Source organism: Podarcis erhardii, assembly GCF_964252035.2.
Source record: "Podarcis erhardii genome assembly, chromosome: 2".
NCBI lineage: Eukaryota > Metazoa > Chordata > Lepidosauria > Squamata > Lacertidae > Podarcis > Podarcis erhardii.
The window spans coordinates 96,914,298-96,939,195 of record NC_138498.1 but is presented as its reverse complement, the minus strand read 5'-3'; the positions used below and the strand labels follow the sequence as shown (position 1 = coordinate 96,939,195).

At 43.4% G+C, this 24,898-nt stretch overlaps 1 protein-coding gene across 2 annotated transcripts in view; it reads left to right on the top strand.

Moving 5' to 3' along the window:
• Positions 1–23,780, top strand: part of GXYLT2 (glucoside xylosyltransferase 2) — a 32,459-nt gene extending 8,679 nt beyond the window's left edge. The window contains exons 2-7 of one of the 2 annotated variants that reach the window (XM_081853522.1): positions 8,746–8,938; positions 9,250–9,381; positions 14,840–15,091; positions 15,714–15,837; positions 16,534–16,706; positions 18,122–23,780. In XM_081853522.1, the coding sequence (XP_081709648.1) occupies positions 8,746–8,938; positions 9,250–9,381; positions 14,840–15,091; positions 15,714–15,837; positions 16,534–16,706; positions 18,122–18,304 (1,057 nt within the window). In that variant the 3' untranslated portion in view covers positions 18,305–23,780. The remainder of the gene's footprint in view (positions 1–8,745; positions 8,939–9,249; positions 9,382–14,839; positions 15,092–15,713; positions 15,838–16,533; positions 16,707–18,121) is intronic. The other variant, XM_081853523.1, reaches the window with a different exon arrangement.
• Positions 23,781–24,898: the final 1,118 nt, after the last annotated feature.

Genomic DNA, 24,898 nt, shown 5'->3' with positions numbered 1-24,898 from the left:
ATTCAGAAATCTCACCAAGGGCCAAGCCACCTGTCCTTGTCTTTCTCTCTCCCCTCCCCACAGGGAATATGAAGGGGGTGAGGGGAGCGGAAATCTGAAAATGAACACAGAACCAAAATATTAAATTCTCATTCCGCTGTGGCTAATGGTTGCTCCTGTTTCTTTTGGCTTCCTCTTATTTATTGCATTTTTATTGTGTATTGTATTGTCTTTTTTTTTTAAATGTTTCAAGCTGCCTTGTGAAAAAGCAGGGTTGTATTTACAAAATAAGCTGCTCACACCCTCCCCCAGAGCGCCCCTTCCATAGTCTTCATCCCACAGGGATGCTATTCAGAAGGAGAGCACCTAACTCGGTTCAGGTCTCCAGTGTCCATTGGAGTACCTAGGGGTTGACCACCTCTAGGGGCACAGGCCCAGCGGGGCTCAGAAAACATTCCTCCCCACTCTGGCTAGGAGCCAGCCCACCCACACTCTTCCTAGGCCACTCCTCTGCAGCTCTGGGTGGCTGGGTGAGGCATGCAGGCGCCTTTGGGTGTCTCAGCGAAGGAATCCGGTCGCTGGCATGGGCTGTCGCAGAGCCCCGCAGAGTCATCTGAGAATTACCAACTCCCTCATGCTTCAGGTATTTAACTTAGATACAAGACTTAGATGTGCAGAGAATGAAGATTATTCCATAGGACAGAGCTTTCTAAACTTTTCATGTTGGTGACACACTTGTAGGTGACATGCATCCCTTTGCCACACAGTAATTCAGTTTTACTTAGTGAACTTACCCCTTTCCAGCCTCGGGAAGAGCACGGGGAATGTTCACGTGACACACCTACACACTGCAGCCAACACACTAACGTGTCGCAGCACACAGTTTGGAAAGCTCTGCCATAGGACTTACCTCTGTCCTACTTCTCAGGTGTTGAGTCAAAGCCAATTTAGCAAGCAGCTGAATGAACTCAGGTGTTCATTTTAGTTTATTCCCCGTGTTAACCCCAAAGGCTTGTGGTAGGTAACAGAGAAAAGAAAACTGAAGATATCCCTTCTTAATTTAGCTTCAGCCTAATTAAAATAGTCAAAAGTGTAACAGATGTTAGGACCTGCAGGTTTCTGCTTGGTTCTTTGCTTCCCAAACACCAGATGGAAGAAGAGGGCAACATCAATTTATCAAACAAACAAGCAAAAAAGTAGAAGGCCAGAAATAGAGCAAGCACAGCTCATTTATACATTTTTTTTAAAAAAGTAAAGCTGATCTGTAAACAATATGATTTTTATACTGCTCTGCAATAATGCAATTATCACAGTGGTGAATGAAAAAAAAAATACAATGAAGCTTGTTGGCATGTGCCTGTCTCAAGAGACAATGGATTGCGCCTCTATGCACCGAATGCACCGAAATGACCTCCCCAGGGCGCAAGATCGATGCGCCTCAGCCTCTCTGATGTGGTCCAAAGGGAAGCAGAACAATACATTTGGCAGCAGCTTGGCTGCAGGAGTTGCCAGAAGGAGGCGTGCAAAGCATTATCCAACCTTCTTAGGGACTCCTCCAGATTTGTGTAGGGTTTAGCCTTTTCTCCACCCGCCCCAGAACAGTGAAACAAATAGTCTGCAACCTGAAATGCAGTAGTTTGGCACCCAATTTCCCCCAATCAAAAGGGTTATCCTCTGTATCAAACCCGAGGGGGAAAGGATTGAGAGTGGTATTGCTCAGAGGGTAACATTATGTGGGCAGTGCAATTTAATTTGGAATGCAAAGTGCTGCAAACACACAATAAACTCAGGTGTGGACAAGTCTCAATACTTCCTGCTTAACTCTTTGTTGTTTTGGTGACAAACTACAGTCATAGTTTGTCATGTTTCAACTCAGGTTGAAGTTGCTTCAGGTTGAGCTTTTTCAGGTTGCGTTCCGCAGTGACCCGGAAGTAATGGAATGTGTTACTTCTGGGTTTTGCCGCTCGCACATGCGCAGACGGTCAAAATGATGTCATGCGTGGAAGCAGCAAATCGCGGGTTGCGTTCACTTCAGGATGCGAATGGGGCTCCAGAACAGATCCCGTTCGTATCCAGAGGTACCACTGTACATGCTTTGTTAATCGTGCTTTCAAAAAAAGTGTGCTTAGCCTTTTCACTTTTATTTTGAAACCAAATCAGACCAGGGAGCCTAATCCAGGCATAGGCAAACTCGGCCCTCCAGATGTTTTGGGACTACAACTCCCATCATCCCTAGCTAACAGGACCAGTGGTCAGGGATGATGGGAATTGTAGTCCGAAAACATCTGGAAGGCTGAGTTTGCCTATGCCTGGCCTAATCCAATGCCATGCCCTCAGTCAGAGGCCTATACTTGGTTTCCTGCCGTAAATCACTCCCCTAAGTGCTATTGTATTTGCCCTTGAAGGTGCTATTTGTGATGTGTGTGTGTGCTGTGGCCAGTAAATACTGTTTGTTGTGTTAGCAGTGGTGGCCAAACTTGGCCCTCCAGCTCTTTTTGGACTACCAACTCCCATCATCCCTAGCTAACAGGACCAGTGGCCAGGGATGATGGGAATTGTTGTCCCAAAACAGCTGGAGGGCCAGGTTTGGCCACCACTGTGTTAGAAGTACTGCTAGTCTGTAGCAAGTGCATGTTAAATTTCAAAGTTGTTACTGTGTTTTGTAGTTGCTAAGGGGAGCCCTTAGTATTTTTTTGTGTGTGTGTTCTGATTTGGTGAAGTGGTTTAGTTTTGTTTCTTGTGAGATATGCAGAGCGGCATTGGCTGCTTTGTGCTACATCTTTCGTGGACGGCAGAGTTGGGAGCTGTTGCTGTTTGTTGTGGTATTTTGTAACTGCTGCATTTCGGCTTCATATAGCTAGCCAAACAGATAGGCTTCTGATCGATGTATCGTCACGTGTGGTGGGAACTAATTTCACAGTGTCTTAAAAGTCAGCAAATGCGTTTACAAAAGAGGGTGATTGATTACTCATCCCCTGGTTAAGTTCATTTTCAGTTGTTCTCAGTTTTGCCACACCTCAGTCAAGCTAGCTATACCAGAAATCATGTTTGGGAAGGGGGCATAAATTAAACCCATAACAGTTCTTAGAACCTAATTTTAGCAACCTTTTCTGATCTTCCCTGGCTTAGCACCAAAGCTTGCCTTGCAAAAATAAATGAGGCGGTGGAGAGCTTGCGCGCTGCCCTGTGAAGTCCTCTGAGGGTGAATTCCAGGGAATCCCCCTCCAGCCCACCCAGCCCTGACACAAGAAACATGGAGTGCCAAGAAAGGCGGCTTTGTTGAGGCTGACAAAGGCAGCTTTGTGGGTGGAACAGCTTTGTCTTTATCTTCTCTCTCCCATTATCTCTCCAGATCATCCTCTCTCTGCCCCTGTCTGCCACCCTCTGGTTTTTCTCTCCAGCACTCCCAGTATCTGTACCCTCCCTCTGTTACAAGTCCGTTCCTTACAGCTTCTCTCCCATCCATCCCACTTCCCTTTATCTTTTACAACTCATCTTCTTCTGTTTTAGGAGAAATGGCAAGCCTGGTGGAGTGTTGGTTGCTTTGTGCTTCACGGAAAGCTGCACTGTTTGCAGTATTTTTTGTATTCTGTAATTTCTGCCTTTCGGTGCATTGTTGCACTGTAAATTGACTTTTCCTTGCTAGAATCAAAGAATCATAGAGTCATGGAATTGTAGAGATGGAAGGGGACCCCAAGGGTCAAATAGTCCAGTCCCCAGCATTGCAGGAATCTCAGCTAAAGCATTCATGACATATGGCCATCCAACCTCTGCTTAAAAACCTCCAAGGAAGGAGAGTCCACAACCTCCCAAGGGAGTCCGTTCAACTGTCAAACAGCTCTTACCATCATAAAGTTCTTCCTAAAGTTTACTTGGAATCTCCTTTCTTGTAACTTGAAGCCATTGGTTCGAGCTCTATCCTCCAGAACAGGAGAAAAGAAGTTTGTTCCCCCTTCTATGTGACAACCCTTGAGATATTTGAAGATGGCTGTTGTATCTCCTCTCTGTCTCCTTTTTTCCAGCCTAAACATACCCAATTCCCTCAACCGTTCCTCATAAGGTTTGGTTTCCAGACCCCTGATCATCTTGGATGTCCTGCTCTGCATAAAATCATAGAATCATAGAATCTTAGAATCATAGAGTTGGAAGAGACCACAAGGGCCATCAAGTCCAACCCCCTGCCAAGCAGGAAACACCATCAGAGCACTCCTGACATATGGTTCTCAAGCCTCTGCTTAAAGACCTCCAAAGAAGGAGACTCCACCACACTCCTTGGCAGCAAATTCCACTGTCGAACAGCTCTTACTGTCCAGTTTGCCATTATCCTCCTTAAATCCAGCTTGCCATTATCCTCCTTAAATTGTGGTGCCCAGAATTGGACAGAGTATTCCAGGTGTGGTCCGACCAAGGCAAAATAGAGTGGTACTGTGACTTTCTTTGATCTGTTTCAGTGTATCTGAAGAAGTGTGCATGCACACGAAAGCTCATACCAAGAACTGACTTAGTTGGTCTTTAAGGTGCTACTGGAAGGAATTTTTTTGTTTTTTCTTTGATCTAGACACTAAACTTCAGTTGGTGCAGCCTAGAATAGCATTGGCTTTCCCCCCTGCTGCATCACACTGTGGACTCATGTTAATCTTGTGGTCCACCAGGCTTATCACCTGTTGACTCCTGAAACGAGATCCTTTTCACCTGTACAGTGGTACCTCGGGTTACATACGCTTCAGGTTACAGACTCTGCTAACCCAGAAATAGTGCTTCAGGTTAAGAACTTTGCTTCAGGATGAGAACAGAAATCGCACGATGGCGGCACGGCAGCAGCAGGAGGCCCCATTAGCTAAAGTGGTGCTTCAGGTTAAGAACAGTTTCAGGTTAAGAATGGACCTCTGGAACGAATTAAGTACGTAACCAGAGGCACCACTGTACTTCTAGTAAGAGTCCCGCTGCTTTCTCCATTAGTTGTTTAAAAGGAAGCAAAGCTCTACAACTCCCAGCCCTGGCAAGCCTTCAGGGCTGAAGTTGGCTCCAATGCCAGCTCTGTGGCACCAGACCCAAAGAACCTGTGGCCAGGAAGACAAGAAACCCCCTTTCCACCTTCTAGTACTTCAGGAGCAGAAGGAAGCACATTTCCACTCTGGGAAGATGCCAGGGGTAGTTTCTCAGTGATGCACATAGTTATTTTGTTCCAGACTGGACCAAACTAAATAGCATCAGTGGGCGTGGGAGTGCAGGTAATTTTCAGAATCACAGCAGGTGGAAAGGGGATAGTTATTATTTATTACGTTTTATTACCAACCTTATACTCTAAGGTCCTAGGATGAGTTACAACAATTAAAACACAGCAGTACACAAAAATGTTTTAAGGTAACTTAAAATTACAGAAAAAAGGTGTGTCCTAAAAATTAATGTAAATGATTTAAACCTTTCTTCCCTGATGCAGCCTATTGAGATCAGTGTGGGTTTTTCTTTCCCAGGGCCAAAACAAAAAGTAGTATTTTCCAGGAGTTCATTGTGCTGGGATGCCACCTTTGATTATTCAAGGCTATGCATAGCGTTAGTGTCCGTGCTTAAGGGCTGCATTGGTGGCACGAAAACACTCTTAACATCGTAACATCAAGGTAATGAACAGCTTGAATTTTCTACCTGCTTCGATTGTGGCATGCAGGGGCGAGCTATATCAAAGCTTTCATTTTCTGTGTACAGCTTGATTTAATGATGCAATTAAGAGTAAGCATAGGAGAAGTAGGCAAAAAGCAGTGCCATAAGAAAGGGGAAGGAGCACAATCCATGCAAGCAGCCAATTTTGCACTTTAATAATTCAGCGGGTTTTGCACTAATTGGCTGGAAAGTAAATACTATTTGCATAAGTGTAGTGTGCCATTATTTATCCACTGCAAGAAATTGAGCTTTAATTAAGACAAAAGCCCGTGGACTTTTCAGCAATTAATGAAATATATTGCATTCTTGAACCAGTCAGGTAGCAAACGCTTGTGTCCCTTAAGGCGCGAGAAGATTTATGTTGCAATACAGAGCAGCAGCTATTGCATGCAGACTTCATTTTAGTTTTGTTGGGGGTGGGTGGGAGAAGGGGGGATCCATTCCGCTTACAAATGAAGTACCCTAGTTGCTGGACTGTTTATATCCTTGCACCAAGGGAGCCATGATTCTGTGTTGAGAATAAATTGTGCAGATGGATGACGTTGTTTTGCATAACATAGTTCCAAAGAGCATGATCGCTCTTTGCATTTCCACGTAATTTTGAATTTTGGAGAAAATGGTGGTGTGGAGCAGGAGGAAGCCTTTGTAAGTAGCACAGAGGTAACAGAGAGGATATGAGGGAGGAGGGAAGTGTGATAGAAAGCGATGGAAGAAGTAGCTACGCTGGGCATACAGTGGTGCCCCGCAAGACAAACGCCTCTCAAGACGGAAAACCCGCTAGACGAAAGGGTTTTCCGTTTTGGAGGCGCTTCGCAAAACGAATTTCCCTATGGGCTTGCTTCGCAAGACAAAAACGTCTTGCGAGTTCCTGCGGGTTTTCCCCCTTTCCCCCCCCTTTTCCTAAATCGCTAAGCTGCTTATCAGCTGATCCGCTGATAAGCCGCTTAACAGCTGATCGCTAAAAGCCGCTAAACTGCTAATAGTGCTAATCCGCTAAGCTGTCAATGGGCTTGCTTCGCAAGACGAAAAAACCGCTATACGAAGAGCCTCACGGAACGGATTAATTTCGTCTTGCAAGGCACCACTGTATTAGAAACCTTTCTTCTGAACACTGACGTTTACATTCACTTTCTTTTAGGGATAGTTTCTTAAGAGTTCCCACATTCTCTTTTCGCACAATGCACCTGTTCTTTCTTCCCCTCTTGCCCACTTACAGGTTGCCCCCATTACAGGGATGGTTTTATCTCAGCTGCTCAGTCATTTGTCACATCTTGTTATTCATGAGTAAACGATGGGTAGCTAATCTGTGGAGCGAACAAGTAGTAATTTTGAGAACTGAGTTGTTGGCAGAGTGAGGATTGGGGTGAACAAATGACTACTCTTGAGGCATAGGGAATCAAATAAGTAGGATGCAAGTCGGAAAGTTCCAGTGGGGGTAAGCATGGACCAATGGTACCAAATAGTATGGGAAACAGTCATATTAGAAAAACTAACCAATAAACTGAAACTGACACAGGGTCAAATGGAAGAAGACACCTTCACCCCGGTATGGCTCCTTTTTATCACGTACACAGCCCAACAAGACAAGAATCCACCGGCAGCATACAAATCAATATGGCTAACCTGATTCAAAAACACCCACCCACCCCACTCACACATGAAAACAGAGTACACCACAGCCAATCACAAACAAACAACCACACCCTAGGCCAGGGGTCAGCAAACTTTTTCAGCAGGGGGGCCGGTCCACTGTCCCTCAGACCTTGTGGGGGGCCATACTGTATTTGGGGGGGGGGGAATGCAAGAGCACCATGAACCCTGGTGGCTGATTACCTGTGTCTTGCAAGTGGCAGGGGCTGGCGGCGGCGAAGGGATGATGAGCGGTGCGAAAGGGCTGGCTCTGGAGAGCAGCTGCTTAAAATTGTACTCAGCCAACGGCAGCTCAACAAAGCCCAGCCCCCTTCCTCCTCTAGGCAGGGCAGGCAGAAGCCAGGAGGAGGGAGGGAGGAGGCGCAGGCGCCGCCGTGTGAGGGAGAGGGAAAGAATGTGCGCGCTGGAGATTCACACGGCAATTCCCAGACCGTCCGTAGGCCAGATCCAGAAGGTAATTGGTTCTGATCTGGCCCGCTGGCCTTAGATTGCCAACCCATGCCCTAGGCCAACCCCAGCCTCTCTCACCGCCAAAGGAACACAAGCGATAGTAAAGAGAACCTGCACAAGCGACGCTGACACAAAACCCCACACATAGAATAAGTAAAATAGAAACATTGCCACCCGACCCCACTCCCACCCACCATGGACCCCTCCACCTCTTCCCCCCTTTTCTTACTAATGTAACACTAATGTCTCAACAAATGAAACTGATCTGTAGAAAATGTAACTTGAAAAAACGCATTGCACACACTTTTGTAAACCAAGAAATCTTTAATAAAAAGATACATTTTTTTTAAAAAAAAGAAAGGTTCCAGTGTTTTTGTGTTATGTCCTCCTCCTCTCATGGTTGCAGGAGTCACTCAGCAAAGAGCTCCGCAAGTTCACTCCAAAATCTCCTGGAAACTTGTGCCTGCATGTTTGCAAGCGTATCTCTGCAATCAGAAAGGGCTGCTGACCAGATGTGAGAGTCCACCGGCGACACTTCCTGTAACATTTGAAGCCACCCAGACTCTTACTTGACAGCCAGAGTTACATTTCTGAATTTGCTATTTGAACCTGAAACTAAAACCAAGCTGTACATAAGGAAACACTTGCGATGATGGAAGATAATAAAGGAAAGATTTTAGCACCTTAAAACTGATTAGGTCACATGATTAAAATTACCCTGGCATTCTCTTCGAATCCAGTCTAAGATCACAGCTCCCTTGGAAAGTGGTGGACTCTCCTTCCTTGGAAGTTTTTAAGCAGAGGTTGGGTGGCCCTCTGTCATGGATACTTCAGTTGAGATTCCTGCCTTGCAGGCGTTGAAATGGATGACCCTATGGGTCCCTTCCAACTCTACAGTTCTCTGGTTCTTTTTATATTTGCAGTATTGTGCTTATTTAATGTAAAACCTCCAAAGATGATTATTTTTGTCTCAGTCAAGTGCATTTTTTAAAATGTATATTTTTTTAGGAGACCAAAGGACCAGAAGCATTCTGCAGCCCCGCTCTCATCTCCACAGTGGATGCATCTTGCGGTTGTAGCATGTGGCGACCGGCTGGAAGAAACTCTCGTCATGCTGAAATCAGCAGTTCTCTTTAGCTACAGGAAACTCAAATTTCACATCTTTGCTGAGGATTCCCTGAAACCTGAATTTGAGAGGAAAGTGAGTCCCCTGCGCTATTTTCTTTCTTTCTTTCTTTCTTTCTTTCTTTCTTTCTTTCTTTCTTTCTTTCTTAGGAAACACCAACCAAATCTAGATCTTTGATTATAAGCTTGCAGATTCACTTGGAAATGCTCTGACAGCCACAAGTTAATGAGCGGATAAACTCTTTTCTAGTAGTAAGACCTCAATAAAGCTCTGCCTGAGTAAGAGCTTTGTTTTAATTTGTTTGACTTTGTAGAGCAATAGCATTTCCCACAAAACAGCCTCTCAGGAATTCTAATCCCCCTCACTTTCCTCCTTGTGCTTTTCAGCTACAGGAATGGCCCCCTTCGTACACAAAGAAGTTTGAATATAATGTCTACCCAATCGCCTTTTCAGTGGGAAATGCTCAGGAATGGAAAAAATTATTCAAGCCATGCGCTGCCCAGCGGCTCTTTCTCCCGGTAAGGCACTTGGGCGAAGGCCACAACCCTAGCCCCACTTACCTAGGAGTAAGCCACATCAAAGTCAGTGAGACATTCTTCTGAGTAGACGAGCTGAGGACTGCAGCCTGAGGTAGCTGAACCCAAGAAACTGCATTGGCCTTAGAAATGTTGAGACCTCCCTTGCGCACAAATTGAAGCGGTCCGTTTGCTTGTGGACCTGTCAGACAGCTCTTCCACCATCTTTCCAAAAGCCCAGTAAGGTGCCAGTCTCAGTGATGTTTTGTTTCGTTTTATGTTGGGGAGCACTTAAAAAGCCCCCTTCTTAATGCCCTGGCAGCTGAGGGTTTTGCTCCACAGGAGGACAAACCCCCTGCTGCGAAGGACCGGTGCTTCCTTCCCAGTTAATACTTATTTGTGTTCAGTGTTCAGGTTTTTAACATCATGGCCCTAACACTCACCTGCTATTTACTGGTGCATGCAGAGAAGCAGACAGCAGGCAAGATTGAGGTGCTTTCAGCTGTAGCAGGGCTGGGTCGCAGAGGCTGACAAGCAAGTAGCCAAAAGACCACCTTCCCATAAAACCCCCTTGGGCGCTAACGTCGACAGAAGGGAGCACTCTTGGTTCCATTCACCCTCAGAAGCACCTCCTTACCCTAGCATTTGACACACAAGAAGTATACACTACGATCGCATCTTACACTTGCAAGGGTTCCATATATGTGCAAACTCAAAAAAACTCAGACCCAGGGGATTCTGGAGCTGGTGTCAGGTCCCTGAGGATGCTCTTGCAAGATCTTACAGGACCATCTGAAATCTCGTGGGAGCATCCCAGACTTGGCATGTTGAGAGGGCCTTGTTTCCCAAGCAAGGTGGACAGCTTAAAAGCTCCTTTTCTCTATGCTGAGTTTTTCTGCAGCAAAAAGAGCTTTTAATCTCTCCGCCTTGCTTGCATTTAATTTGCAGTTTTTTCAGTCAGCGGCCCTCAACGCTGTTGAAATCGCGCGAGTTAAATGTGCATAAGGCATGATCGCACTGTATTTTCGGGAGCCACCCTGTGTTTTTTGTGTGTGATTAATTGCAAGTTTCGAAACTGCATTATAAATTGTGGAAACCTGCCCTGGTCCCTTAGGGCGAAATAGTTGTAACAATAGCTAGTTTGTAACTGCTCGTCTGATGTAAAGATCTGGGACCACACATCACAGGAACCGGAGCCAAGATTTAAGGCTAAGTGGCAGGGCCTAGGCCAGAGAGCACGTAACCCAGGCTGTTCTTTCCTCCAGCACTGATCTAAAACCTACTGTGATCTGAAACACTCTGTTGTTGAACAGAGCGCTGCTGTTCTTCTGAGGCCTTGCACTCCAGCAAGATTGGCATGACCCCTGCTGTCTCTGGGATTGATGTGCGGTGAATATTTGACACCTAGAAAAATGTTGTACGGTGTGCTTGGAGTATGTATTTGGAAGCTTCCAGTTGGAGCAGAGGTTTCTGTCTTCTTCCTCTCTTTAATCCAGCTAAGACGGCTTCTTAGCCCCATGTGTACACATCAGGGCAAAACAAAGATGAGTAAAGGCGAAACAGCAGTCTTTTAATCTGGCCAGTTCTGTTGCTGCTTGCTACACTTACGTGGACTTGCCTTGCCCAGCTTTGGTCTTCTGCGGGCCTTCTTTAAAAAAATGGGGGGGGGGTGGAAAATAGATGCTCCACCATTGAGCTACAGCTCTTCCCCACAACCTTAAGTTTAACCTAAAACTATTGGGTAAAGGTGCCGACTCTGGGGTTGTGACGCTCATCTCGCTTTATTGGCTGAGGGACCCAGCGTACAGCTTCTGGGTCATGTGGCCAGCATGACTAAGCCGCATCTGGCGAACCAGAGCAGCGCACAGAAGCGCTGTTTACCTTCCCGCCAGAGCGGTACCTATTTATCTACTTGCACTTTGACATGCTTTTGAACTGCTAGGTTGGCAGGAGCAGGGACCGAGCAACGAGAGCTCACCCCGTCACAGGGATTTGAACCGCCAACCTTCTGATTGGCAAATCCTAGGCTCTGTGGTTTAACCCACAGCGCCACCCGTGTCCCTTTTAAAAACTATTTTGACAAACCTGCAAATTCTGTACCTTGCTAGCAGGCAGATGCTCCAACTTCTCATTAAGCATAGCAAGTACGCAGCAGCAGCAGCAGTTTTACATGTGATGCCTGCCCAAGCATACAAAGAACATCATGAAGTTATTAACTAACTTCCTCACTGCAAAACCTGGAACTGGAGCCTTATCAACAAACACCACCTGGGATGAGTTGTAGACAGCACCGGTCATTCCCAGGATGTATCTCAAGAGAACAAGCTGGCTCATATGTACTATAGAGAGCGAAAAGGTCCCAGAACGTTGGCATTCTGCAACCAGAGATGTTTTCTTCGAAGAACCGCGGCATCAAATTACAGCTTCAGCCCATGTCCTTGCTCCTTGCTGCTTGTTTCAAGGAACGGTTCCTTCGTTTTGAAATACATAGTGTTAGTTGCCAGTCAATAAAAAGCACAGTTTGTTTCTCTCCCCTCTTCCATCCCTCCAGTATACTGTAATAAGTACTATGTGTTTTCTGACAGACATAATATGTTATTTTCTCACAACATAGCCCTTATTTTGGAGCTCTTTGAGTGGCAACCCTATCACCAGCCCATAGCTATCATATGTAAAGATGGGAGTGAATTTTGGTCATGTCTGCCTTTTAAGCAACAAATAGTTCTCTGTCACAGATCAGTTGCCAGTGCGTGGAGTTAAAAGGGGGGGGGTGTCCTCTGCTTATAGCAGCTTTGTGGCAGGGGAAATATGCTATCTTCTGTCCCTGCAGCACTGCAACAGGAAAAGTCACAGCTACTGACCCTCTCCCGTCATAAATCTGCATAAATCTGCATATAAGAGCTTGCCCTCCGACCAGGAGCCAGAAACCTGTGTCATGGGGTTGTTTTAATTTTAGCAAAACCTAATGATCTCAGAGTTCTTAGCTCTTGCTTGGCCAAATCTTTGATTAACTGGATCTCATCCAAGGAAGAGTTTGGCCATTCTAGGAGGGGTTTGCCTTAATAAACCCATGCTCGAACACCTGTCCCTAAATTGCCTAGCCTTAAAGTTCATCCAACAATATTTGACTAGTCTCAAATGTTGGTGCGTTTAAAACGGGGCGGGGAATGGTGATACTGGAGAGGCCACGATAAATGGCAGTCGTGACTTTGCCAGAAGTTTTCTAGATTCTGCTGCAACAATATGTATGTGTTGGAGAGACTGGGAAAGAATCTGTGCAAAATAATGAGGGTGTGGGGAAAGCTGTGAAAGAAGTGCAATTTGTGTTCAGAATTGTGCTGCAGAAGTGACACCATTGTCATAAGTGGAGTAAAGCACATTGCCTTAATTGCAGCTTTCCTGTAGAAGTGTCTCCTGTATAGAACACTAACTTACTCTACCAGTTGTGGAGCATGTGCCGCAGATCAAAAACAAAGCCAAAGATAAAGCAAAGTTTTTTTAAAAAAACAAAAAATGCCTCTCCATATCCATTAAATAGGCTGGAATATTTTCTCCAGAATAGGTTGCCTAAATTATTTATTGATGCATTCCAGTAGTCTGGATCAGGGATGTCCAACCAGTAGATTGCGATCTGCCGGTAGATCCCTGGCTGATCCTGGTAGATCGCTAGATCTTTATCGTGTACAAAAAGTTAAGGGGAAACACTTAAAAACACTGTGCAGTCTTCCCCCCAAAAAACTCAGTAACCCTGGGCAATCCACCTACCCTACGCACACTCCTCCTCCCTCCAATGACAATGGGTAGGTCACTGCCAGTTTTTTATACTGGGAGTAGATTGCAGTTTCTTGGGAGTTGGACATGCCTGGTCTGTATCTTCCAATAAAACAGATATTAATTTTATTTAAGAGCCAAAGTACCGATTACTTATTTTTGTTTATTCCCACCCTTTTCTCCCTGCCCCACCCCCACTTTCATGCTTGGAAGCTTTGGGCAATAATATCTTGAGCACCTAATTGCAGAAGTGGAAAATACTCTTATTAAATTTGAAATTCAAATACTGAGACCTCAAGGGTAATCTAATGACAATCAAGGCTTTTCCTCTGCTGAATATGTCCCACGAGTGTCTTTTTAGCAAAGTAAATGTGGCCACACACTTTGAGGCATGCTATTTTTATGCCAATTTAAAAGCACACGGGTTTGTTATGTGTCGCATTCTCTTCTTCCAAGGTGATGTACGTGGTACGTCCACTCTCCCCGTTGCAGGTCTGGGGAAGAGTGGGAGACTTCCCCAATACCACCTTGTGCACTGCATAGAGGGGAATTTCAACCACAGTTTCTTCCCATTCCCGAGCCATTCTGCTGGCCATTGAATAAGAGAGTTTTGTGGTTAAGAAGGCAAACAAAGGGAGGGATTTTCTGCATCATTAGGAGAGAAGGAAAGTAAAATGGGAAAGGGACACTCTGTTGCTTTTGAAGAAATATTGAAACCTCCCCACACAAGTGTTTTTTTAAAAAATAATGCAATTACTGAAATTATGAATGGATATGTACAGAACCAAGTGTCCACAAGAGGGCACACTGTGAGCAAGAATCAACATCCTGATTGTTATTATCCCTGTCGAGATATCCTGGTAACTTGTGCATCAATCTTATCTCTCATTTCCAGCACTTCAAAAGTTACTTTGAAAAGCGGCAGCCAGTCAGAGTAGACATACCAGGGTTCTGAATATGTTCAAACAATTATCTTTTTTTTGCTAATTCTACATTCATACCACACAGTGGATTCTGGCCCTTTAGCAAGGTTCTTTTTTCGGAGTAATTCATGTGATCAGGCAAGTGGTGACAATTATCAGAAGGCAGCCTGAAAATATGCAAATCTTTATCACAAATGTGCCTCTCCACAGAGTGGTCTTTCCCTTGCCTGAAATGAGGACCACCATTAAAAAACCCACCGTGCAGCCAAGCTGTTACCTGGTTATATGAGTTGGCTCCATCTTCTATCAGTACAAACTGAAACTAGTCTTGTCCTTTTAGCAAATTTTTAAAAACATGTTTTGTTGTTTATATTGATTTTGTTGCTATGAAGCTTCATGATGTGAGATGTACTTTTATTATTTCTTGTTAGTTATTTTTAAAACCAAACTATAAGAAATGCTTCAAATGAAAATCAAGAAACGTTCCCTGTGGCAAACCCCTCATTCCACCATCTTCTCATGCTCCCTAATTCTCTTAAGCGCCAGAACATAGTAGTTGGCTCACTTCATCCAGTTGACCCTGAGGAGCTTATTTATATTGAATGTCTCTATACCGAGCAGGAATTTGGATCAAAATGGTATGTTCTTTTGTGTCTTGCATGTATACACAGAGTGAATGAGTTCTTGGCCTGTAATCTGTCTTCTGGCCTTCCTGACTTTGATGCCTGTTTGTTTTTCCCTACACCCATTACCTTCCAACCCCAAAGACGATTTTAAAAGACGTAGATTCCCTTCTGTATGTGGACACAGATGTCCTATTTTTGCGACCCATTGATGACATCTGGGGCTTCCTGAGAGCATTCAATTCCACGCAGCTGGCTGCCATGGCTCCAGAACACGAAATACCAAAGATTGGCTGGTACAGTCGGTTTGCTCGCCACCCATATTACGGAGTGACTGGGGTAAATTCTGGAGTCATGCTGATGAATTTAACCCGTATTAGGAATGCCCAGTTCAAGGTAAGAATGGCTTTTGATTTGTTTGTTTTGTTTCAGAAACACTTTTCTCTCCCACATCAACTGGGGATTGTGTTATGTACTGAAGTTCTCACCCTGGGCCAGCAGGGGGATACTGTAGATAGCTATGCAAATAAGGGATCAAAAGTGACGTTCAGTGATTGGATAGTTTTAGAAAATTGTTACTGTTATGTTGTACTGGAGCTCTATATAAGCAGGCTGACTGAGCCCTTCAGTTCAGTTCTGTTCTGGCCTGTGACTAAACAAGAGCTGTTTGAAGAATCGCTGTGTCGTCTGATATGTTCACCCACTACTTAACAGATTGGTTTCCACTCCTGAGTGTATAAAACTTCCTCACGGTTTTATACAAATGATTTCCCAAATGAATGGTCAGTTGAGGATATGGAATCACATTATCTGAAGGGAGAGCTTGCATGCTGGCAGTCTACACGGTTCCCCTTCGCTGGCTCCCTGTTCCAGCATGAAGGGCAATTCTTCCTTTCTGTGCTGTTTGGTTCCAGGAACAGTGAAAAAGGTTGCTGCTCAGTGCTGCTACACCTTCCTCCTGCTGTGATTTCTGCTGGTTTCTACTTTTCTTTCTTTATCGTTTATTCCTGCCTTTCAGAACAGCATGATACCGACAGGCTTGACATGGGAGGAGATGTTGTACCCTTTATACCAAAAGTACAAAAACTACATAACATGGGGAGACCAGGACTTGCTCAACATCATTTTTTACTTTAATCCAGGTACACGGTGCACAGACTCTATATTATAGACATGTGTAGATTATTATTATTATTATTATTATTATTATTATTATTATTATGTCTCGTTGGAATATGTGACAGGGTGGTGTGTATAGACTCTGCCTCATTGGCCTGTGCTGCCAATCCTGTGGATGAGAACAGATTGTGATTGTTTTATTGATGGAAATCGATAGACAATCACTTGCATTAAATAATTAAATAAAATAAATAAATAAATAAATAAATAAATCCCCCTCACCCACTTCATGCATTCTCTGCATGGTAGCTATAACCATGCTGTGAGCTGTTAGCTGTTGCATGGCTCAAGCTCAAAGGCAAAATATTGCCATGGTACTATAGAGAAAGGAAGGGCCCTGGAATGACCATCTTGCTGTGTGAGTAGGGCTAGGAAGTGATCTACCCCCTTTTTTGGGGGGTCAGGTCAAAATTATTGAGCTTTTTTCAGGAAGGCCCATTTTTTAGGGGTTCAGGTCAAAGTTGTAGGGCTTTTTTTAGGGGGGAGGAAAGCCCCGTCTTTTGGGGGTGCATGATTCGTTTCCAGGTTGTGTAGCTTTCCTTATTTCAGATTTTCTGGTAACATTTTGAAGGTTTTGTGTTTTTTGCCAATTTCTAGATGTTGATTAGTAATTGTTGTCATTCTCCACCCCCCCTTCTTTGCTCAAATTGGGCTTTTAGAGTGTCTATATCTGTTTCCTTGCCAATGGAACTATCGACCAGATCATTGCATGTATGGCAGTAACTGTAAAGGAGCAGAGGAAGAAGGCGTTTCTATTCTACATGGGAACAGAGGTGTCTACCACGATGACAAACAGCCTACTTTCAAAGCACTCTATGAAGTGATACGTGATGTAAGTGTTGCCCCGCCCAGGGAGACAGTCTCATGCCATGTTCTCACATGTGATACGGTGCATCTAGTTGTATTACCTTATGCCTTGCATTTCTGTTTTCCTGCAAAGAGCTCAAAGCAGCATAAATGGTTTCTTCCCCCACTATTTTAGCCTCACAACACAACCCTGTGTGATGGGCCTGTTTTCACAGCAGGCAGTTTGTTGTGGAATAGCAACACTTTGTGTGTGTGTGTGTGTGTGTGTGTGTGTGTGTGTGTACTTGGTTAAACATCATTAACAAAGCATCTTCTTTGTGTTTCCCCCCTGCTCAGGTTCTGTTCTCCACCTCACCCCCACCAGTAGTTTGAAAGACCCCTTATTTATCTAAGTGGAATAGTTGTGTAACTTCCCCAAATGTAGATCATGTTTCTGTTCCACCTAGGTTATGGCCTGTATAGATTGCTCATTCGTTTTTTCTAAATTTCCTTCTAGCCATTTCATTCACCATGCTCCACAATCTCCTCTCTTAAAGACATGCTCCACAATCTCTTAAAGACATGCTCCACAATCTCTCTCTTAACCAACTCTGTTGCTTTAACTCCTCACTTTCCAAACAAAATTGCCTTTATTGCCTCTTCTTTTCTACCCCCCACCCTCCCCAGTAAGAGAGGGGAATTGTGATCTGAAGCTCATTGAGTGGGAAACTGAGTATTTAAACCTATTCCCACACACAATGGAGCCAGTACAGATAGACCCATGTTCTAGCTACAGTGCAGCCCAGTAAGCCTCACCAGGCTCAACACACAGGCCTAGATCCAAAAAAGTCCAAACTCAGTTCAGAATCTGCAGTAGCTTGAGATGGCACCACACCAACTTAGACAGATTGTTCAAATTGTTGAGTACTGTGGTAGTAAAGTGGGAAGGATGAGAGCTATTGGTGACCTTTTTTTGGGAGGGGAAGATGTTCAGGTTAAGATCTTTGTGACAGAGTGAAACACACTCACTCTCTCTCTCTCTCTCTCTCTCTGTGTGTGTGTGTGTGTGTGTGTATAAAATTCAATCTCTGGCATTTCACAATCCTGGGATAGGCTCTTCCCTAAGATCCTGTACACTATTGGTCAGAATTGATAGAACTGATAAATAGACAGATAGTGCAATTTGGTTCAGAGTTTCATATATTTTGATCAAGAAGCTTTGTGGGGGGAAACCGTCTTTTGGAGCTGGTAATTTTGCACAGAATAGGGTTACATGAGAGGAGAGCACAACAGCAGCATATACTATTATCAGCTTACCACTGCATTGTACCACAGCGTGTCTTGACAGTCAAACTCCCTGCCTCCGCGTTAAAATTTATAGGAAAAACTCAGCAAAGCAGTGATTATCACTTGTCTGTCTTTTAATCCTTTTTCTTTAATCCTTTTTCTTTTGTTCTTTAGTTTCCCTTTGAAGACAATCTCTTCCAATCAATGTACTACCCTCTCCAGTCAAAATTCCTTGATACTGTACACACTTTATGTGGGCGAATTCCTCAGGTTTTTCTGAAACAAATCGAAAGAACCATGAAGAAAGTCTACGAAAGCCGGGTGATTGTTAACGTTGGAGCCAACTTCAGATTATAAGCGCAGCAATATATTTTGATACAGTTTTCATATTCTTATCCAGTCCTCCTAAGGGACATTAGGCTATTTTAGGCTGCAATCCTATACACACTTCCCTGGGAGCAAGTCCAACCTAACTCAGTGGGGCTTACTTCAGAGTAGGCATGTATAGGCCTGTGCTGTCAGAAAGTTTGCAGCTTGAGCAAAAGTGCCAGTTGGGGTGTTAGTTTATTGGTTTGGTTTTAATGGTGTATACATACAGTTCACGAGGTTGATGATAATGAGAGTGGACATGGGTGAAAGTCTAGGAATTTCACTGGAAGATGTCGGGATTTTTCTGCAATCGATTGCTAAAGCACGGAGTCTGGACGTGTCCTATTTCAGAATATACAACTCACAGAATTTCTGTGAGAAGGTCACTTCTTCAAAGTCATTACTTTTACTTGAAAGAAATTCTGTTGACTATGTTTACAGGTATCACTTCAGTTTTACAGTGGCTGAGGAAGGAAATGCATTAACTTTTCCTCACATAATGAACTCGTCGCTCTTATCTCTTTACTTCCTATAACTGATGTGGGGAACCTTTGGCTCTGCAGATGTTACTGAACCACAGCTCCCATCATTCCTGATCATTGGCCATGCTTGCTGGGGCTGAAGGGAGTTTTGGTTCAGGAAGATCTGGAGAGCCAAAGCTTCCCCATGCTTGTCCTAGATCTTATCAGTATTTTGGACCTTGATGCTTCCCTCATGAACACCTTTCCTCTATTGTGGTTACCAAAGCTAGTGTAGGAAGTACCCATGAAATACAAAAGTTTGTTAAGTTAACAGACTAGCACCAGAGCCAGCTACAGGGAAACAGTTTTGCGGCAATAACCATACCATAACAGTAATCTATCAACTGAGCATTAATTAGGATCAGTGTGTAGGCTGCTTCCTTTGAGCTGAACATGAAACTGAGGGAAATTCATCCTGGCTATATGTTTACATTGCAGTGTTATATTTGAGACAGAGCTATCTATCTTCTCTACAGCAACAGGGGAACTTGCTGCTGCAGAAGTGCACTTGGTAGATTGTAGTCACATGGAACATCTTCTCTGCAAGCCTCAATGGGTGATTTGAAGATGCATAAAACCCTTGCTCAACTCCTGTGCATTTGAAATTCAGTGTGGCTGTATAAGGGGCAGTTTATGAACTGTACAAAAATTAGGGGTGGAGTGGGAGAGATGTTAGGTTAGTAACAGATCTTGAAACAGGCTGATGGTTTTGCCTTTTGGGTTTTTTAAAGTAAGCTGTAAGTAGATTTCATACTTGTCTAGGCCTGAGGACTTGGATCTGTTTTTCTGCTGCTAATAGCAAATGCCTACTCATTGCTATGGCACCAAGTTTAGAGAGGCCAAGACCACCTGCTTGTGGTTGCTTTTGCCATGCCCAAGACCCCACTCCCCCAGAGACACATTTGTCCTCAAAAGTATATTATGGGTACTGTATAAATATATAGTGTCTCATTGATTTTGAATACAAGCATTCTGATTTAGCAGCCGTCTTCCATGCACAGAAAACTGTTAATGGCTTCTGCTACACAAAATAAATAAGGAGCTGCTCCACTGTTCTTTCTTGCACACAGGGGATCCTGTGTAGGAAGTTCCTGTGTGCGGGTAACAAATGAGAACAAATGGTAGAATAAAAAGGCAGTAGAATAGATTCATCTATACAAAGTGTTGTCCATGTGGAAGTTGCTGCAGTGGCACAGTGCAGTATAGCTAGTCAGTCGGCATTGCCACCCTGCCTATGCACATCTCAAGGCTCATTCAGACCTGGAGAAGGTGAGCAAGCCATTTTCAGGGTCACATATATGCAGCCATTTTGTTTAAAGCATCACCAGCATTGGTAAGTCTCTGGCTCAACCACCTGCACTAGCCGACTTCAATGGTGCAAAGAGGAGCATTTCTATGACTACAGCACCAACAGTGGTAAATGAATGAACAGTGTTGATAGTGCAGTATACGACACTGTTATAATAAGTAGCAGTGTTATTCCAGCACCATCTCTTATCATTTCATAGTATTTATTGCCTCCCGTGGGAGAAATAATAACTTACTTTCTCTCTCTGCCAGTGTTTACTCCCCTAATGAGAATAGCAGGCACTGTTGGTGCTATTTCCTTGCCACATGTAGGTAAGATTGTATATAAAGGACCAAACGGGAAGTCTGATTAGCTAGTAGTTAAGGTGACATGGGACTCTTTGGTCATGACGCAACACAGAGTTAAGTGTTCCTACATTCATTAATATTGATGGGCTTCAGCACGCTTATGTCTGTGACAGATTGTGCCTCACCTTCTTGGCAACAGGTGAATACAGATGTACTTAGGAAGCAGAAGTGAAGGCTTGCAGTGCAATAACAGCCCCATTCCTGTGTGAAAACGCAGAATGCTGTCTTTGACAGAAATGGGATTGTACTGTTCCACCTGTAGAATTTGAAGAACTGACAGAATGTCTGCTTAATTCTCCCCTCAGCCACCCCCATGCATACTCTGTGCCGCCCCCAAACCTCCTGAAGGTTGAAGAGCCCTTCAGAACAGATTTGGGTAGACAGTGTTCCATCATGCAATGAAAAATCCTTCCAGCGTTGGAACGTTCACCATAGCGCTACATGGAATACAACCTCAGGTTACTAAGCAGGTGTCTTTTAGAGATGTCCGATGTAGCGTATGGTTTCAGAACAAATTCTGATTATGTGCAGTTTCTTTGTGAAAAGTGTTCCTGTCACCCTACTTATCTTTTAAGATTTCTGTGTGACACCTGAGAGCATGTTCATGTTTCAAGCTCTGAAAAGATCTTCAGTGTGTTCTGAAAATTCTGAAGCCTACCATGTTTCAGGTAAAATGGTCTACAACACAGAGGGAGAAGTGCAGTACAAGTAACTGCTACATACACAAACCTAGCATTTGATTCAGGCCAGTCTGATAAATGTGTGTGGTAATCTGATCTCGGACTCTGGAGAGGAGGACAGGTTTAAAACTTCTGCTGAAATTCGGTAACGAATGCTGGTCATAGGCCTTCTGCTTTCAGAGTCAAACGTTTGAGTCCTTTTAATATTGAGTTCCAATTTCATGATTATGATAAAGTAAAAGGGGTAGGTTATGTAATGAAGGAAGCAAAGGGCTTGAGTTGGGTGTGGAACAGGGATGGGTGTGACCCTCCAGAAACCATTGGACTACAACTCCCATTATCCCTGACCATTGATAATGCTGGCTGGGGCTGATTGGAGTTAGAGCCACCAATATCTGGCTGGCAACAAGTCCCCTGCCCCTGTTGCAGAAGAAAGCATTCTCATTCCTGGTGCATGATAGATTTTCAGAAGCTGCAATGTTGTTTTGTATTTTTTTGTTTTTGTTTTTTACAAGGAAGCATATTTTCTCCAATGTCTGCCTTTGGTATATGAAGGATTTGGTTTAACATTAAAAACCATGCTGCACAATATTAATGAAATTATGCAAAAGAAATTGTTTTCCATATGCATTTTATTTGGGTTGGGAGGGTGTAGCCGCTAAAGTTCTTAAGGAGTTTCTTATATATATATATATATATTAAAAAAAACAATTATATAAATGTTTACTTTTTCGCATAGTAATTTATACTTTGCTGCAATTTATGGCACTATATCACATTTCCGTTTTTAACAATAGTTTGTTTTTGAAAGACTTTTATTAATATTATGCCATACTCATTGCTGATTTCTTTGAAAAGTGCTTCACTTATTATAAAATACTGGACATATACAGTTGTACCTTAGTTCTCGAACGGAAACCATTCCGGAAGCCCGTTCGACTTCCGAAAACGTTCAAAAACTAGGCATGGCGTCCGATTGGCTGTAGGAGCTTCCTGCACTCAATCGGAAGCTGCGTTGGGCGTTCAGCTATTGAAAAACGTTTGCAAACCGAAACACACACTTCTGGGTTTGCGGTGTTCAGGAGCCAAAATGTTCAGGTCACAAAGCATTAGAGAACCAAGGTACAACTGTATAAACCTCTTCCTCATCCCCATGTAGTATTACTATATTCTGAACTAGAATAATATTGCCAGAAGAGTGTTTTCTACCTATTGTGATTTAGAAGGAGGAGGTGTCATCAGAATGCTTACTAAACCAATACAGAAAAGGTCGCAGTTTTAAAATATTTGCAGCAAATGCATCCATCTATTCCAACCTTGTTCCGGATGGGCTTGTGATAAAGCCACAGTCTGATTGATTCACCACCTACCTACCCATGAGCCATTCATGATATGATGAGCTCACTGTGCATTAAATGCAGTCAGTGAGTGAGCAGCAAAATGTTAAGTGCTCAGTGGTGAGCACATATTTTATGTGCAGAATATCTCACGATCAACTCCCCGCATCTTAAGCTAGAAGGATCACAGGTGATGCCTTTAAGAACTGTCAGTCAGAATAGGTGGCACGAGGCTAGACAGATCAATAGCCTTACTTTATACATTCATACTGCACGCCTCCAGGTGCAAAAAAAGACATGCCAGCATGTGGCGCAAACAATATAATATAGCCTTGCACTCTTTAAATCTTACCTATGGAAATAATTAAGCGTACAACCCTAAGCATCCTTATGTATGCAGATTTAATTCAGTTGGAGCCACTGTCCAGTCTTGGGCAGAGTTAGGCGTGGTTCTTGCTTTCAAGCTTAGATGTGCCTAATCGTGCTGTCAAGCTGCAAATATGCTTATGATTTCAGCAACTGCCCAAACCTTATCTCAAAGGGTTTGGCTATTCAAGGTCAAGAGATCCTGTCGCGGGCAAAAGAAGCTATTTAGCATTAAGCTAGTGCATAACTAGCTACCTTGATCTGGGTGGCATTCCTCCAGTTGCTTTACTATACTCAGCTAGACTCTATGAACTCGCTGGATTCCAAACGCCCAAGTAGGAGTTGATGGAAGTTTGCCAAGCAAAAACTCCCGCCTTCCCATTTTCCCTGGTGTAAAACACAACACCTTAATAACTGTGTCATCTCAACAGTTTACATAAAAATAACCCCTACGGTCCATAGGACTTTTGAGTAATATGCTTAGGAATTGGGAAGTCCAGTTATGAAGTCTAGCATAAACTTTGTAAGCACAAATTATTTGAAATAATTTACTCAAGAATAGTAGTTGAGCAGAACTGAAATATTCAAGGTGTTTTTAAAAAAATTCTGCCAAGGTTGATCAATTCATTAGAACCCTGGTCTTATGTAGCTATATGATTGCATGTGGAAAAACGATACAGATTTCAATGGAAAGCAAAAAATGCTAATTGCTTTGTGTATGTATAGTTGCATAAGGTATGTCTATAAGGAATTGCAATCAGTGTCATGCTACTTAAGTTTCTTGTATATTTGTATTTGACAAGTGCACCAAATTTTTATAGCTCCTAAGGAGATGATTACAGTGCATTTCTAAGTCATATGCAATTTTAGGCTTACCGTGTAATTAAATGAACTTTTGAGCAAACCTCATATTTGAATAGCCTCCTTTTTCCCCTAGGAAATAAAATTAAGTCTTCCAATAATCAGGCTGCCTATGTATATGCAAACATAAAATGGTCCTATCCAGATACTCCCTTTTAAAATGGGACCTAATTCTTGATTTTAGTCGTTACCTGAAATATAAGACATGAAAGTTGTGTGTGTGTTTTTTATATGCTTTTTATAAAGTTTTCATTTTAGATACACCAACACCAACAAACAAATATATCAAATCTTTTTACATCTATCTTACTTTATGCTCCATAGAGCCATTGACTTCCCTCCTTCCCTTCCACTGGTTTTCTTATTCCAATCTTTAATTCACAGTTTCATTAGTAAAATACTAAACCATGACATAAGATTTATTTCAGTCCTGCTAATAAGACATGAAAGTGTTAATAGTGTAAGCAATCTGTGCAGTAGAACATACTGTGAAAGGTTCTTTACGTGTAGGCTACTAGAGAGTGTAAACAAACGAGTCATAAGAAAGGGCAGAAGAACAGAACGTACAAGCAGAATGCATGATGCGTTCGCAATATAAAGCCTTGCATGTATTTCAGGCTGTAGCACTGATTCCCCTCGCTATATGGAGGAAAAGTGTGAAGTGTGATCTCTACACTTAATCCCTACTTGGGGACCCATCAATGCTACAGACAGATTAGATTTTACATGGGGGAAAATGAATGCCTGGTTTCTGTAATGCCACCAGCCAGTATGCTGGACAGAACTGTTCTCCTATTCAAAACTGCAGGTGGAACTTCTGTGGCCAGAGCAAATGCTTGACACTTGGCCAAAAGCAATATTCCTCCCTTCATTTTTATTCCTGTTGCTATTTGGATCGGCATTCACTCATTACCTTCTGGCTGTCCCTTTCGCTGTCCACTGTTTTTCAAAGATACGGGGCTGAGCACAGCACGCCATAGGGTTGCCTCTAGACAGGTCCAGACTTGTGAGACTAGTGCAACGTGTACTTGGCTATCTCCCATTCAACGGTGGGACATTCTTGCATTGAGATTGTCTACAAATGTTAATCAGTACTTATTTACCTATTTAAAACAAGTACCAGAGCCTGCGCTATCAATATCCATAACTTGTTTAGGACAG